Source organism: Parasteatoda tepidariorum, chromosome 1, assembly GCF_043381705.1.
Source record: "Parasteatoda tepidariorum isolate YZ-2023 chromosome 1, CAS_Ptep_4.0, whole genome shotgun sequence".
In the NCBI taxonomy this organism is placed as follows: Eukaryota; Metazoa; Arthropoda; class Arachnida; order Araneae; family Theridiidae; genus Parasteatoda; species Parasteatoda tepidariorum.
The window spans coordinates 96,494,564-96,510,960 of NC_092204.1; the positions used below are offsets into that span (position 1 = coordinate 96,494,564).

Below are 16,397 nucleotides of genomic sequence, written 5' to 3' on the forward strand. Positions count from 1 at the left end.
ACGATTCAGGTTAGAAAATACAACTGTTTCCGGTATGTTACTATTATTATTGCAGGTTTTTTTCTTCCGAAATACCACTTTTGAATTTTTAATAATATTTCAAAAATAATAAATATTGAAACGAAAGAAATTTATATTTAAAAAAAAAACACTTTTATTATATTTTATTTTATTATTAAATATTTCTTTTGTTTTTTTTTTAATTTTTTTATTGAAACATAGTGCATCTTAAGCGAACATTACATTACCATTTATTAATTACATTAATAAATGGTAAGACCCGTATAATAAAAATGCGTGGCTAGAAGCGATATCATACACAAAATGTTGTTTGAAAAGTAAGTTAACGTACACAACTTTGCTTCTTTAATTTACTGGAGAAAAAAATGCACTTAAAACAGAAATCATTACCAACCACAATAAAGAAAATCCTTTAATTATTTCGAAAACATTAGTTTATACTGATAAATTATAAATGAAAACAGTTTACTGTGAAATGAGGGAATGGACAAAACATTGTTGGAATACTGGTAGTGCAGAAGTAAACATCTAATATGATGGTAACATAAAACAAAATATAATATAATTAACATAATTAATGTAATTAACATAATTAATATAATTATAATAATTAATGTAATTAACATAATTAATATAATTAATATAATTAAAATAATTAATGCAATTAACATAATTAATGTAATTAACATAATTAATATAACTAATATAATAAAAGTCAACAAAATTGTTTCAATTTCCTTAAAAAAAACATTATTTAGAACTATTGTATTTTTATAATATTAATAAAAGTTTTCTTTCCTGCACTAGCTACATCATATAAATATGATAATACCATTAACTTTCATTTATAATTTACCATTTATTGATTCCATAATAATTTGAAGATGATATTAGTCAAAAAGCATCTTGATATCATTAATGAAACAATAGAGAACGTATATTAATAGTAATTATGCTTCCTATATCATGATATATTAAAGCAGAAAGCTTAGTTTTTATTTCTATAAAACAAAATACATTACAATGGACTATTTTTAAGGGAGTAAATAAAATTATTTCATTTATCAATTACATAAATAAATTGAGGATTATACCTATTAAACGGAATTTCGGTATTATTAAATAAAACTACAGAATACGTAAAAACGTCAGTGACGATAACTAAAGAAAATAAATATTACTTCCATATCTTGATAAAATTTAAATTTGCTTTCTTCAATATTTTAGTAGAAATACGTTTTTAAAGTACGACCATTTTGTTTGAATGAGTTTAGTTGTTTTTATCCAATTTCGCTTCTTGACAAAAATGTTTATAATGAGAAAAACAAATGATAAAAAAAAATCATTTCCATTTTTTTCAGTCCCGTGAGCAATCGAACCACTACGAAAATATTGCCACAACAGCACAAAGCGTCAAAACGCGTTCAGATTTGGCCAATTTTATTCGTTCTCTCAACGTGGAGAAACTTTCTCAACCGTCGACGAAGCACTTATACAATCCACCTTATATGGAGAATGATCCGGCGCAAATGGTAAGAGAACTTTCTTTTTATCCCTATATATCTAGGGTGTTTACATTGCGAGTATGCCTGGATAGGATAAAATGCTTTCAGAATAATGGTGTTTTTTTATCCTAATCTACTCTTAAAGTATGTAGGCGTTTGTTTTTAGCCTTAAATCTTACGTTTTCGATGGCATTTTATGTATGAGAATTTTGTTTATTTATTTTTGAAATACTTTTATGTAAATCAAGAGGATATGAAAGATGTTGCATTTAAATAGTTTTTAAATGTGTGGTACGAGTCAAAATTTATTCTTTTTTTTTTCTCCTTGAGATTTTTCTTTAATTATATTATATTTGACATGCACAAAGGTGGACACTACAAATATAAAATTAAATTAAAAAAAATTTAGAAAAAAATTCTTTCTATTTTTTTGTTTACAATAAATTGATAAGTTCAAAATTTCATTTTATAACCGTCGTTGAACAGTCGGCCCAATTTTGGGTTCACGTAGCCTTGTAATTTTGAACCCAATCCAGAAGACAAAGGAACTCCTGGATCAAGTGCTGGGAAAAATTTATCTTCGTGGAGGCCTTTTTGATAAACTTACCCACATTTGCGTTACATGAAGAAGGAAATCAGGAAACCTCTCAGAGTTAGTCTGATGGGAAAGGGATTCTGATCCATGAGTCTACCACTGAGGATATTTTACGTCAGCACTGTGGTGGATGCGAGCCGGGTGGGGAATACAAATCGACCAGCCATCCCTGTAATTCGAACCCGGTTCACCGCATTAAGAGACGAGTTCTCTATCTCCTAAGCCCTCACGGCTAAAGGCTCAAAATTCAAAAAATCCCAAAAATTTTCCAAATGCATTTATGATTTTACAAGACCATTATTATGGATTTTCTTCTACCATTTGAAAAGAAAACGCCAGCTTTCTCAAAATAAAATCTCGTTTTTATCCCTTCGGGGTCCAATTTTGTGAAAAGAAGTATAATTTTCTCTTCTGATTGTACTTTTTTTAAAACTAAAATTGTACTTACACATTAACAGAAATAAATCTCTAAAAAACTTTCTTTTTGAAACAGTATCTTGGTTCCATGCCGAACACAGCCTAATACGGGACCACAATGGCATATTCATTATGTTCCAGTCCCACATAAAGCCGCAAAGGGTTAAATTTATTTCTTACTTATCAAAAAAAAACTTATCTACTAATTTTTACATTACCATACATTTTGAACTATTTTTCAAAATAAATTATGAAAGATATTCTTTGCAACTAAAAGCGTATACGATCTATGAATTCATAATTATTTTCCTTTTCAGTAGATTAAATTAATTTTTAACAACGCGTGAATCATAAATACGTGTACGATCGATTTATTCTTAAATACCAATTATAAATGTTGATAACTAGATATATATGTTAGAGACATGAAAATAAATTACTTGATTAATATACGCTTCGTCAATAATTTAGTACATGTGTTTGAAATCTTTTAATTCATTATAGATTTGGTTACTCTTTTTTCCACTCGTATCTTCATTCAATATTTAATTCTTTGCAACAATATCTTTCATAACATTGCATAAATTATGTTAATAAATAATAAAATATTTGTTATAAGAGTTTAAAAAACTAATTAGATGTAAAATAAAAGAATGAGAATGAAATAAGGGTAAAATGTTAAATTGCTAACTATATACCTTTAATAACAGTTTAATTATTTTAAATCTTTCAATAATATCTAACAAACTTTTATTCATTCAATATTTGAATATTTACTTTAATTACTTTTTTTTACATTTCATTTTATTTATGTTAGTCAATAGTGAAATATTTATGTAAACGTTTAAAAACGAGTCGAGGGTGAAATGAAAAAAAAAAAGATAAAATAAAATTAAGATATAATATTACATTTTTAACAACCGTGAAAACTAATTTAACCATAAAGAATAATTTAAATTGTTAGTTAATGTTTCAATGCATTCCTGATAGACTTTGTTTAAACATATGAAACGTTTTTATTCTTAATGGCGCAAATATTACACAAATACAAATGAAATATTTTGAAAAAAACTGAAATTAATCCTTTTGATTCAAAAAGTTAGAAAAAAAAATTCTTTCTCATACGCATATGATCCTCTCTATATTCTTCTCATCTTGAAATCAGTTTTCCAAACAGAGTACAAAAAATATTTCTTTTAGAAATTACCGAAATTGCACGTTTCGCCACAAAACGAGCTGAATCTGAGAAAGTAAAACCAATAGAGAAGAATCATTTGCAAAAAATAATTAAATGATGCATTAAATATAATTAAACTCAGTTTCAGACACCTTTTTTGGTAGACACGTGACTTAGTAAGCGTCATGCTAAATGCTTTTTCTTGTGGGGGAAAAACGCGTGTAAACGAATACTTAAAAATTATTTATTAACCTGTGATGTATAGGATACACTTCTAGACAAACCCTATATTAACCCACTGGTTGTGCAGCAAATGGACAAAACTGGGAGAATGTTTCTCCTCGATACACTATTTACCCATCTAAATATGGAAAAAGCGTTTTTGCTATACGGAGAAGTCTGCACGTTAAAAAACAACTTCTTGAGTGCAGAATCGTCATGTATTTTCCTCTATGTTGTAATATACATATTTCTACTTAGAATATGTATGAACCAGTGTTGTAAACTTTATACTCCTAGAAAATCCATATTTTGAATATGTTCTAACATATTGTTGTGTAGCTACCAGGAGAACTCCTATGAGTACTTATGGTAACGAGGATAAGTCACTTCGGATTGGGGTTTGGAGTGAATAGTTTTGTCTTGATCTTGGCGCAAGTTGGTGTGAGAATCTTTGCGGTCAATCAACTCTTTCATTACTTCAATGCACCCCCATCAGAAATGTAGTCTCTCTTGTTACCATAGCAGTAGACAGCCCCAGACTTTCAGTCTGAAGGAGTTCTCCTCAAAGCCGCGCTGTACTGTAAACTGTAATGACTGTACTGTAATGACTTTTAATATTCTTCAAAGGAACCTGGAATGATGTTACGGGATGAGTTGGTCATCGACAGACTTTCTCAGCTTCCGAACCGATCTCAGACTCTTAAGCAGGACGTATCCAATTTGGAAGCACAGATCAAACAGCTTCAGGAGGCCGTAGAGTCTCTAGAACGGTTACAGAAGCGGTAAGAATTATTGCTCCTTTGGTTGGGTTCAGAGGGTGAGTAGAATTGCATATTTTTGAAAATCGACTTTCTGCTAACTAGTCAATTAAATTCTCAATATTGAATCCAGCCTTAATCGGAGATCTACCTAACATAATGCCCCCTATATAAGTTAAATGATTTTTTTTTAAAAACCCCATACTTTGATTATAACAAGTTCTTTTTCTTTTACAGAAGATTAAATTGAGTTTATTGTGGATTATTTAGTTATTTTTTGTAAGTATTTGTGGAGTCATTAGCTTGAAGGTCGTTTTTTTTAACAACCAAACCATTTTCTTTGTACAAAGTGGTTCCGTCCAAAAAAGTAAAACTATCTTTTCATGTTCTATCTTTATAAAAAATAGTAATATCATTTTATGCAATTCAGGCTACCATAAAACTCCAAGATGGGTAACATTTTGCTGAGCGAAAGTGCCGTACGCTATTGCTCTTCCATCGGCCAGTCTGTAAATCCCAATTTCAAAATGATAGTCCTTATTTTTCAAATATAATACATTAACCAATAAAAAAAAATATAGTTAAGTTGTCAAAAAGTACGCTTTAGTGAAGGCGCTCTTAGGACTTGAAACGACAATTTTAAATCAATTAAATATAACCGCCATTACAAACCATTGTTTATACGTCATATCACCTATTGCTAAGGAAAATATAATAGCCACTTAAGTTTTTAACAAAATCAGATGCCTGCAAGCGACATCATCGTAGTTATCGATCGTGATTGGCTGTTGAAATGTGAATTTTGTTTATGTTGGCAACTGTTCTTCCATCCCATTCTATTTCAGAAAGCGATATCATTATCGACTGTGATCGTGCAACAATCTCGTAATTAGTGAATTCTTGTAAATTAATAGAATAAGTAGCTTATACTTTGTGAAGAAAAAGGAAAATATGAGCTGTTAATTTTCCTTTATTAGCGAAAAGAAGCCTGCAACAAAGTAAGCCTAACAGCGATAACGTTATCACGCCATTTTGTTTATAAAAAAAAGCAGTTAGCTCTGATGTTGTAAGTCAGGAGGTTGTGTATCAGCGCTCTTCTCGAGTTGAGAGAATATCGTTAAGCTTTTAAATTCAGACTTATACGAATCATAAGAAATGAAATTCAACATCTTTAGGAAAGTCAATTATTTTCTGAAAATTCCTTTTATTCTCACCAAATTTTAATATTAGTTAGAAAGTTTGATTATGGATTAGAAAAAATTGGGAAATATCAATTCCTGATGCATGTGAGAACATCCTCATTCCTCGGGCAGCTGCAACTTCTTGTTCTCAGATTACTACAAATTGCTATTGTTGCTACAAATGATAGTTACATTTTAAACATTGCTTAACAATTTTCTCCGTTTGCATCGCCAGTTGTTGATGGACTTTAACTAAATTTGAAACTAGGTGAAAGTAAATGTACTTGGTAAAGCAGTACTCAAGGAATCGTACATTTCTATCTGCCGGCTAAGTGTCTGAGAGATTAACGTACCTTACTGCGAAGTCGATAATTTCGGATTCGAATCCCGTTTAAGGCATGGATGCTTCTATTTATGCTATCCTCTGTTGTGTGATGTGTGAATGTGATACAACCTATGAATAAGTATCTGTGGCAGTGTGGCATGGGTAACGTTGCTTGCCTCCGTGACTAAGGTTTACAGATGCCCACCGGATAACTCTGGAGAGCAACATTTCCGGCATAGGCAAACTTTGATTGTATTAAGTTATGCGAAATTATGTTGCAGAGAAAATGAGTATATAGTTTAACTAAAACATTAATGTGCTTTCAGGAGTTTGGAGTCCTCTTTGTTCAACAAGGCGAATGAATTACAAGAGGACGTGAGCTTAAAGAAATTTGATCTACAAGTGGCTCATATACACTTGGCTGCCGTAAAGGCTCAGGTAGGTAATATATATATATGGTAGACACGTGACTTAGTAAGCGTCATGCTAAATGCTTTTTCTTGTGGGGGAAAAACGCGTGTAAACGAATACTTAAAAATTATTTATTAACCTGTGATGTATAGGATACACTTCTAGACAAACCCTATATTAACCCACTGGTTGTGCAGCAAATGGNCAATATATATATATGTATATAAGATAATTATTCACACGATTTTTTGAGTTTTTCAACCCAAAATTCAGATTGGTATTACACCCCATATTTTACAGTGTAACTGAACTGTAGTGGATAGAAATAATACGTTGTAAAATTCACCAAGTCTCAAAAATAAAAAAAATTTAACTATCCTCATTAAATAACAAAAAGCGTACGTAAATATGTTAGCGGTGAACTTTTGCATTTATTGGTATATAGCAGCGTAGAAGACAATACAAAGACAGCTACAGACGTCAAATCATTCTCGATTACAATCAGACTTCTGGCGATATCCAAAATACGCCATTGTTGATGTTTTCTGATTTAAACTTATTCTATTATAAGTGTTTAAATTATGTCCTTTAAAATGTATATGAAAGTTCGATTTAGTGTTAGCATGAAATAAAGTGGTCCTTTTTTTGAGTAATTCAGCATCATATTCGGAGGTATACACAGTTTATAGCATTATTATGTGTACCTTTTTTAAGCTGGAACTGTTTACATCTGGCAAGGGGGAACATCCTCTGGAAGGTAACCACCTGAAAGAGAGAAAGCAATCCACCATCAGCACCGGAAGCGGTACAGCAAAGAACAAATGGTTGAAAGCTTTCCTCAACTTAAAAACAGCAAGCAGTGGGAACCTCTCTGAAAAGTAAGTCATTCAGTGTTAAAATGCAGAATTTTCCGTAATAACTGCCCTTAAACTATATATTTTGAGACCTAGCAAAAAGTAAAAATTAAAAAATTTTTACACATAAGGCGTCGAATATTAATGTTTAAGCGAGAGACAAACGCTATCGAAATATGTCCTATCACTTGTAAAAAAGACGGGAAAAAAACAATTTAACAAATTCAATTGTCAGATGAAACATGGGTGTGTTTCAAGACTTTCATTTTCTCTCTGTTCCTTCCCAACAATCAAATAAGTTTAGTTATTCTATACACACACCTTCCATAATTGTGAGTTGTCAGATTTCAATAGCATTTTCTTCGCTTAAATATTAATTTGCAACCTACATTGTGTATACTTTTTTATTTTCCTTTTCAGCAAGAATTTTGAAAATAACTATTGAGGGTAGTCTTTATGGAACACTTTGTGTATAGCAGCAAACTCATGAGTTACTTATTTCATAACTCACGAATTACGAAATAAAAATGTGCTTGTTTTTATTCCTTCTTTTTTATATCAAGCAAACCAACGTAACTTAAGGAAAATACACTTGAAGTTTAATTAAATTGTAAATGAGTGATGAGATTTAAATCTGCCTTCATTGAAGATGTTAAAGCGTTAAAGTGACATCTGGAAATTCAAAAAACTGGCAAAAAGAAAAGTCTGTAGTCCATTGTACGAATGTTAAGTTTTATTTTTTGTAATGTTTATATTAGAACTAAAGCTTAGTGCATGTCAAAGCTTAACCAATTTTCTTGTTTTGAGCAGAGCTTCTCTGTCTCACTACTCATGGCTCTAATATTTTTCTCGGTGCAGTCCAACCAACTTCTGAATCACTTCTTGTTTCCTCCATTTTTGAAATAGATGGTTAACAAACACATAGGCAGTTCGTTGATACTTATCAGTTGTAAGCCAAGCTCGCCAACACGTAGGAACAACGTCAGATTCTGGTTTACTTCATCGAATCTGGTCATCGAATACCGATAATACGCACATCAAATGCAAGAAGTTCGCGATCATAATGATAACATCGAATACGAAAATACCGTTATTATTATTGATAAGTGTAACTATTCATTAAAAAAAACTAAACTTTATTGACTTAGTCACTAAATAACTCGAATGATTTATATTTTCTATTTTTCGAATACATTGCGAGATCTTTCATTACGAATTTTCTTACTTTTTTTTATATATTTACAAACACGAAAAAAAAAGCATAAAATCAATTATAATCGGAGAAAAGTTAAATTAGCCATGCATGAATTGCAGTCTTAGGAAAGAAGCTTCTTCAAGAACGTTATAATAAAATAAACAGTATAAGTGGAATAAATACGAATAATAAAAATAGTTTTAAAGACTGTTAGCTTCCATTAAAGCATCTAAACACGCTTGGTAATGACGCCATTTTGTTTTTCTTTGCGAAAAGAATTTTTTTTAAAGAATCGTAATCATCCGAAATAATGTAAAAACAAATTAACATCAAAGTAGGGCTAACTCAACAATCAAGTGTCGGATTAAAAGAAACGTGATAGCATTAAAAGAAAACGAATTTTCCGTCTCGAACTTTGTTGCCGATGCCCCTACGAAGGATATAAAACTTCGATTGTAATTTTCGTCTAGACTTGAAACAGGGCCATAAATGGATAAAAAGGGTCTATTCGTAAGGAGCATGACTGCACTTTCAATGTTTGAGTTGTTATATTTTTCTTCAAATATATATCCTTCATTTCTTGGTTTCAAATGTTTTCTAAGATAAACATAAGTAGAATCGTCAACGTTCTTGAAGAATTTTACTTGGTTTGCACAAATAAAAATTTTATATTTCTACCAGCTTAGTTACAGTATTGCGATTGTTTTCTTAATACAAAATCATGTAAATACAACGATAATTTTTCAAAATACAGAATATTATTATTATTCTGTTGTTTAAAAAAATATCAAGCTTTCAAAAATATGTTGTTGTTTTTTTTGCTTTTCATTTAAAACGTAAAGGAAATTGAGTATTGTCATTTTATACGATGATTTCTTAAGATAATATAATACCATTTTCAATCTGATCACGTTTTTAGCCTGATTTTCTCTATTCAACCCTTTTCTTCGATTACTTTTATATCACTTCTTTGCCTGATAAAATGTTTCAAATCTGCTAAAAAGTCGATTTGTAGAGTATGAGTCCGCTCATTAACTGTTGTTTTAAATTAATTCCATGCTAACAGTGACTTCGTAAGAATTTAAACCTAATAATTTGATTTTCTACATTCGATTACCGATGGAAATATCTCCCAGTAATTACAATCAATCAAATGACTATCAGATATTTTAGATAGATAATTTTAGACCTCTTCAGTAAATCTAATTTTGAGTAACGATACGCGTCATATTATTACCAGAATATTCTAGAGCAATATACGCTGATTTTTGGAAAAAACCAAATTGAGAGTATCAGCTTATAGCTCGCATTGAAAAAACCAGTATAAATTTACCATAAAATTAAAATCAAAATTAAAAATAAAGCTATCATTAAAAGCAAAAGTAAATGTAAGAAAAAAATTAAAATGCATAGAAGTAGAGAAAATGTGCGATGTAACGACATTTTAACGTACTATTAAAAACAATTGTTGACTAATTACATGTAAAATAAAAGTACGCTATCTAATTCAAAATATAGTTAGAACTACTCATTTCATTTTAATCTCGTATTCCTCTTGATAATTAAGATATTCTTAACTAAAAGAATCAAGCAATTATCAAAAAAACACAACAAAAAACGATATATTTATTTCTTCATGGAACATCGACCAAGTTGCCACTCACTCAAAAGTAAAGCTTAAAAAGTATATTACAATCACTTCAAATTAATAAATTAAAAATATAACAGGCATCACGCATTTTATCTTCTTGTACCTAATCAAATAATATTCCCTCCTGGGCTATTTTTATTCAGGAAAGATGTTATCTAAAAAAAAGTGTATGTTTTTTTCTTTCGTTCCATTAAATGAGGGTTCTTAAATTCGAGTTAGTAATATACACTGTTTTTCAGAAATGAGAGTGATAAGAAAAACAGCAAGAGTGGTTCCAGACCTCTCTCAGCCGCACCAGGAACTCTCGAAGTATCCCACGTCTTTCAAGAATATAACTATAAAAAGATGACCTCCTGTGATTACTGCAATAAAGTTTTAAGGGGTATGCACACTGTTTGTTTTATGTTCGTTTCAAAACCTGTGCTCAATAAAATGAGCACAATTAAAACAAAATTAGATAACACCCGGGAAAAGTTTTGTTTTAATGATTGGAATTTCACAAATGAACTTCAATACTTACTAGTTAAACCGTGATAGATCATGGATAAAGCGTTAGCCTTCCAATGAGGTGAACCAGGTTTGAATCCCAGCGGTGGCTATGCGAATTCCGCATCCGAGTTGCACCGACCACAGTGCTGAAGTGAAAAACACTCAGTTTTAGACAGATCATGAGTTAGAGTCCCCTTGTTGTCAGGTTAACCGTGGAAGATTTTCGAGGTTTTCCTTTCCATATATCGCAAATGCTGGTTAGTTTCATGAAAAAGTCCTGCACGAAGGCGAGTTTCTCCCAATATTTGATCCAGGAGTTCCCTTGTCTTCTTAATTGGGTTCAAAATGACAAGGCTACTAAATTAAATATTAGTGGTCGTAAACTCAAAAAATTGGATATATATATATATATATATATATATCCAATTTTTTGAGTTTACGACCACTAATATTTAATNTATCTATATATGGAAATTGCTTCTTAGATGATCTTAGCATAATTTAAACTTAAATTTGTCTTGGATTTTATGATTGACGCTTTAACCTTCTTTAAAAAGCTCTTTGTATGCAAATTCTTCTTTGAAAAAATATTTTTCAATGTATCGTTGTAAACTGCCGATGTCACTTTGGAACACGCCTACGAGGCTCAATGCAATAAGCTTAACAAATGCTGTCGTCAGTTTTCATAGAGTCTGATTTACGATTATCCTAAAAAATCGAATCCTGGAATCCTAAAAAAGTCTTCAGTTCGCTTTAAAATTTACTTTTTACGCTTTAAACTTTTCTGTTGTTGTAATCAAAAGAAAGATTTATTGTTGCTTTAGAACCCTAATGTAAATACATACTTCACTTAAAAACTAATGTCGTTGTTCTTTTCTTTAAAACAAAAATCTAGGTCATGTAAAGCAAGGCTTGCGATGCAAGTTGTGCAAGGTTAATGTCCATTCAGAGTGCCAAGAAAAACTTACCACGCCGTGCCAGGTATTATAATTTTTTTTCAGTAAATACCATGCACTTAAATGTTTCCATTTGTTGTCAAAAACATAAAACTTGAATTGCTGATTTAGAAATAGGGATGTAAACATTTGCAGAGGAGCTACTAAATAAAATAGGTACAAACACTGTCATCTGCTTAAAATTTGGCCAAACAAAACACCAAAATAATTTCTCTATTTTTAAATTTATCCAAGAATACACTAAACATTACAGAACGTGACAAATTTGAACAATATTAATAGCATCAGAGACTCCTCGACATATTTTGTTTGTCTGTTGGCAAAAAAAAGAGCGTATTTATTGTAAAAAGCGAAAAACAATAACGTATATTAAGAAAACTGTTTCAATAGTGCGGTGGATGAGAAAAAAAATTGAGCACTATGGGATAAAAATTTCACCATGATTTTCAGACATAAGTGCTCTAAAGGTTATACTAGGGAAAGGGAGGAATGAACTTCAATCTAATCAAATGGATATTTTTTTTTAACTCTGAGTTTAAGAAAACTAGTCGATAGGACTTACAGTATAGAAATCATTCAAGCTTTAGATATAATAAGTACGATTTGTACCTAATTTTTTTTAATTTATTTCTGAAGCACCGTTTCTGTGTATTTTTATGCGTAATGGCATAAGAACAGGACAAAGTTGATAGAATGAATGGTTAAAGCGTTATAAAAGTTATATTATTTCGGGTACAAACAAATTATAGCTGCGTACTTCTGCCAATTTACGCGGCTAACATTATTGGATAGACAAGAGAAACATGTTTATTATATGCTTTCTTATTTTGAATCCAGAGCATTAAAATTGAGTTGATAGATCTAATAGTTTTGATGTTATAAGTATTTCACAATTAAACTTGTGTAAGTCAAAAATCATAAGTTTTATACACGAAGCCCTCATCATTTCTAAACTATTACCTGAATAAATTTTATTTTGATTTAGTTGGATTCAGTTTAAAAACGCACTAGAGAAGCACTGCTTCACTAATCTATGTAGCAATGCCGGACTCGTAAGAAGGTATAAGTCACACGCGAAATTATTATGTCTCTAATAAAGTCTATTCACTTGGTTATGATTTCATTTGAACCAGTGTGAAGATACCTAACTTGTCTAGATAATTTAAACGCATAAATATTTAATAGAACAAAATTGAAATTTTTTACCATAAAAAAAAAACGTTATATCTTTTAAACTAATAGTCTTTCCGCCTTTCTTTAGTTTCACTCAATTCAGAGTAAAACAAATACATAAAAAAATACTTAACTTGATCAGATAGCAATGTTAAATACGCACAAAACTGTACTGTTTACCCATAAAAACTTTTATAACAGCCTTATCTGCTTTGTTTTGAATTCATTCGAATTTAAAGTAAAACAAATACATAGAATACAATATTTTACTTGCTTAGATAGAAACGTAAATAGACTTCATACTAAAAACTTGATTATATTTTTTCGCACAAAAATCCTAATTAACCTATATAGCTAAACTGATAGTCCAACCGCCTTGAGATTCGATTATTTCCACGCTAAAAAATACATCAGTTACCAATATTTCATTCTTCTTGGTAAAAATATTTAACTCTTTTCAACTTTTCTAATCACAGTACGATGAGGAGAAGATGAAATATTACCCTAATAGTTTTTAAATTATGTTCATATCATGCAATGATGAAAATGCTTTTATAACAAAGTGCACAGTTATAAAATGCATTTTTATAATATGATGTTTCCATAATTAAAAAAAGAAATTAAACAAAAACGCCTACTTTGATTATTACTTTCTTATTTACTTTCTTATCTTTAAAAAATCGTCAATAAAAAACGACTCCTTGCTGAAGAAAAATAAATAGTAAGTTGTTCTGAATTCCAATGTCTGTTCCTAAGAACTAATAAACTATTGTTCTGGTTAGACAAATTCTTTACATCTAAAAAAAAATTTTCATAGATAATTATCCCCGTGTAGCAACATTTGGCGATAGTATAGTTAAGTTTGCAAGTAACTCCATTAGAAACATGTGTACAAAAAAATTACTTTCATGTATAAATTTGTGTTTTGACTAAAATTCATAGCATTTATTTTTCTGTATTAATCATTGTCAAATCTTTGAATTGAGATTTTTTCCTTACTTTTGTTGTATTTTTGTTGTTGTTGCCGTAAGCAATTAAGGCAAGGGGTACGATTGTTCTTGTTTTCCAGTGGCGCCATCTATGGCCTAGAATGCGACTTCTGCCCCGCCCATAGGTCACATCTGTTTATAGGTTGGACCCATTCATACATCCATTCATTCATCCACTGATCATAATTTTGATCTGAACCAGAGAACGATCAATCTCCAATTCAATACCCCCAGAGGTATAATTTGTTATGGTAACATGGGGGACTTTGAATTCGATTTCTGCCACACCCATACATCACATCCTTTTATAGGACGGACCCATTCATTCATCCATAGATCGTAATTTTGACCTAAACCAGAGAACAATCAATCTCCAATTCAGTATCCCCAGAGGTAAAATTTGTTATGGGAACATGGAGAACTTTGTGATCCGACAGATTTAGCGTGCACCAGTCACCATTAACTACGCGGGGAGCCTTCGACCGGCCGGATTCGAACACCCGCTCTCACGAGCGGGAGTCCAGCACCCTGTCAACCAGGCTATACCGGCCCATTAGAACTTTTAAAAAAGTAATGTATTAATTTATAGACCAAAGATACATTTCGAATATTTTAAAAAAATAGTATTTATTGTTAGGAATAGTATTTATAATTGTATATACTGTACTGTTATACAATATTATTTACTGTTATTGTTAAGTTTTTAGTTTTCATGACTTTATTTTTCACTGAAATCATTGTTTAGCTAATATTTTCACCTTTTTTGAAGCCTAAGACAAAATTGCTAAGGAGACAAAAATCTACATCTGAAATCGAAACTAAAATTCCCGTTCCTGAGCCAGAAGAAGAAAGTGAGTTTTTTGTTTTAAATTTTTAAAAATTAATCAGCATTATTAAATACATGCAATTATCTAAACATCATTTTCAATTTACTTCCAAATTTGAAAAAAAAAAACAAATACTTAAACGCATTACAGTAATGATTACATTGTTAAACAAGATGTTTTTCTTTACTCAAATGATGATCCCTAATATTATCGACAATCAACCAATAAAGATAATTTTAATTAATAAATGTAAAGCAAAAACCTTTTTATTTTAATTTTGTGATGATTTCATAATATATACTGAAAAGCAATATTCCCAACCTAAGAGCATTTTTTTTTAAAATATCAAAACAGAATTCTCATTCGTTTGAATTTCATGACTGCTTTTTAACTGTCATTTATTGCAATTATTTTTTATAATAAAATCTTATTTTACATCATTTTATTGTTTTTATCATAATTTTTCAACAAAATCGAAAGTGAATACCATAATGTGTAAAATGAAAAATTGCACCATAAAATTTAAAATGGGGGAGTTCATCTGCAAGATTTCAGTTCCGTAAAAAAGTTCATGAAAGTGTTTTTTCATCTAAAAACAATGAGGGATTTATTTCTTTGGAATAAGCATTTTATTCCAAAGAAATTTACTGAGTTTAAATGAGCACGCGTACAGCTTACAAAGTAAAAAATATGGAGCGTCTTATACAATTTTTTTATCTAATAATCATATTTTCGTGCAGTTAGATGCCATGTTAACGGTTTGTGAGACTAACTTTAAGCATAGTAATTTCTGCAGCTAATATTTTTAGTTACGAAATCAAACACAGAAACGTACCTTCTCGAAATAAGAACATCTTTTTTTTTAATGGATTTGTAGTTTTGACCCTCAAAACAGGGGTAGTCACAAACTGAAAAATAGGGTCCAAATAGGTAGGACAGTGATTCAAAATATTATTTATTATTTTTCATTATTTTATTTAATAATGGTTAAAAAGAAGTTTTGTGTTGAAAAGTACACATTTACTTATGTAAGGAAAATTTTAAAAAAATTGAGTAATATTGATCAAATTGTTTCTGAGTAATTTATTTAAAAAAAAAAAACTTTTACATTTTCATTTTTTAAGAACATCGATTTCGATCAAGTTTTGGACTTAGTTATTTATAATGACACAGTCAAGACATTTGTGTACCTTAAAATTCCATGCTTCTAGAACTATTATATAAAATTAAATAGCTAATAAATATTTAAAAATATATACATTTTACATCGGATCAACGTTTTATGTTCAAGAAATTTAATTTTCTTTCAAGTAGTTCCAGATACGTGACAAAATAAGCACAGTTTAAAGTTAACTTTAACGGACCCAAATTTTCTCTCAATGTCTTCTTTAAACTGCCAGATACATATTTTCAAAAATGGCAAAATGTGGGTTCATCTCAGCCTAAACTGCATTTTTTTAATGTATTGCGTCATAAAGAGCAATCTACAAACACATTATTATCGATTAGAATGTAAAATTAAGACTTTGATCCGCATTCGATAACCCTTCCAATATCCATATCTTATTTAATGTAACTAGAATTCAATGAAATGAATGGAACTTACTTTTGTGTTTCCTTTCAGCGATGTTTCTTTTTCTTTTGTGTTATG

General features: G+C 30.2%; 1 protein-coding gene and 1 long non-coding RNA gene across 4 annotated transcripts in view; one reads left to right on the forward strand and one right to left on the reverse strand.

The window, feature by feature from the left end:
- LOC139426221 (uncharacterized) overlaps positions 1-9,873 on the reverse strand; it is a 130,775-nt gene extending 120,902 nt beyond the window's left edge. Inside the window, exons 1-2 of the long non-coding RNA XR_011637446.1 lie at positions 9,555-9,873; positions 7,317-7,483 (exon numbers count right to left, since the gene is read on the reverse strand). This is a non-coding gene — a long non-coding RNA (uncharacterized lncRNA). The remainder of the gene's footprint in view (positions 1-7,316; positions 7,484-9,554) is intronic.
- LOC107445181 (SH3 and cysteine-rich domain-containing protein) overlaps positions 1-16,397 on the forward strand; it is a 181,208-nt gene that overhangs the window by 115,616 nt on the left and 49,195 nt on the right. For all 3 annotated transcript variants that reach the window (XM_071184157.1, XM_043045475.2, XM_071184159.1), the window contains exons 7-13: positions 1,383-1,553; positions 4,565-4,719; positions 6,528-6,639; positions 7,327-7,490; positions 10,552-10,694; positions 11,697-11,782; positions 14,689-14,770. In XM_071184157.1, the coding sequence (XP_071040258.1) occupies positions 1,383-1,553; positions 4,565-4,719; positions 6,528-6,639; positions 7,327-7,490; positions 10,552-10,694; positions 11,697-11,782; positions 14,689-14,770 (913 nt within the window). The remainder of the gene's footprint in view (positions 1-1,382; positions 1,554-4,564; positions 4,720-6,527; positions 6,640-7,326; positions 7,491-10,551; positions 10,695-11,696; positions 11,783-14,688; positions 14,771-16,397) is intronic.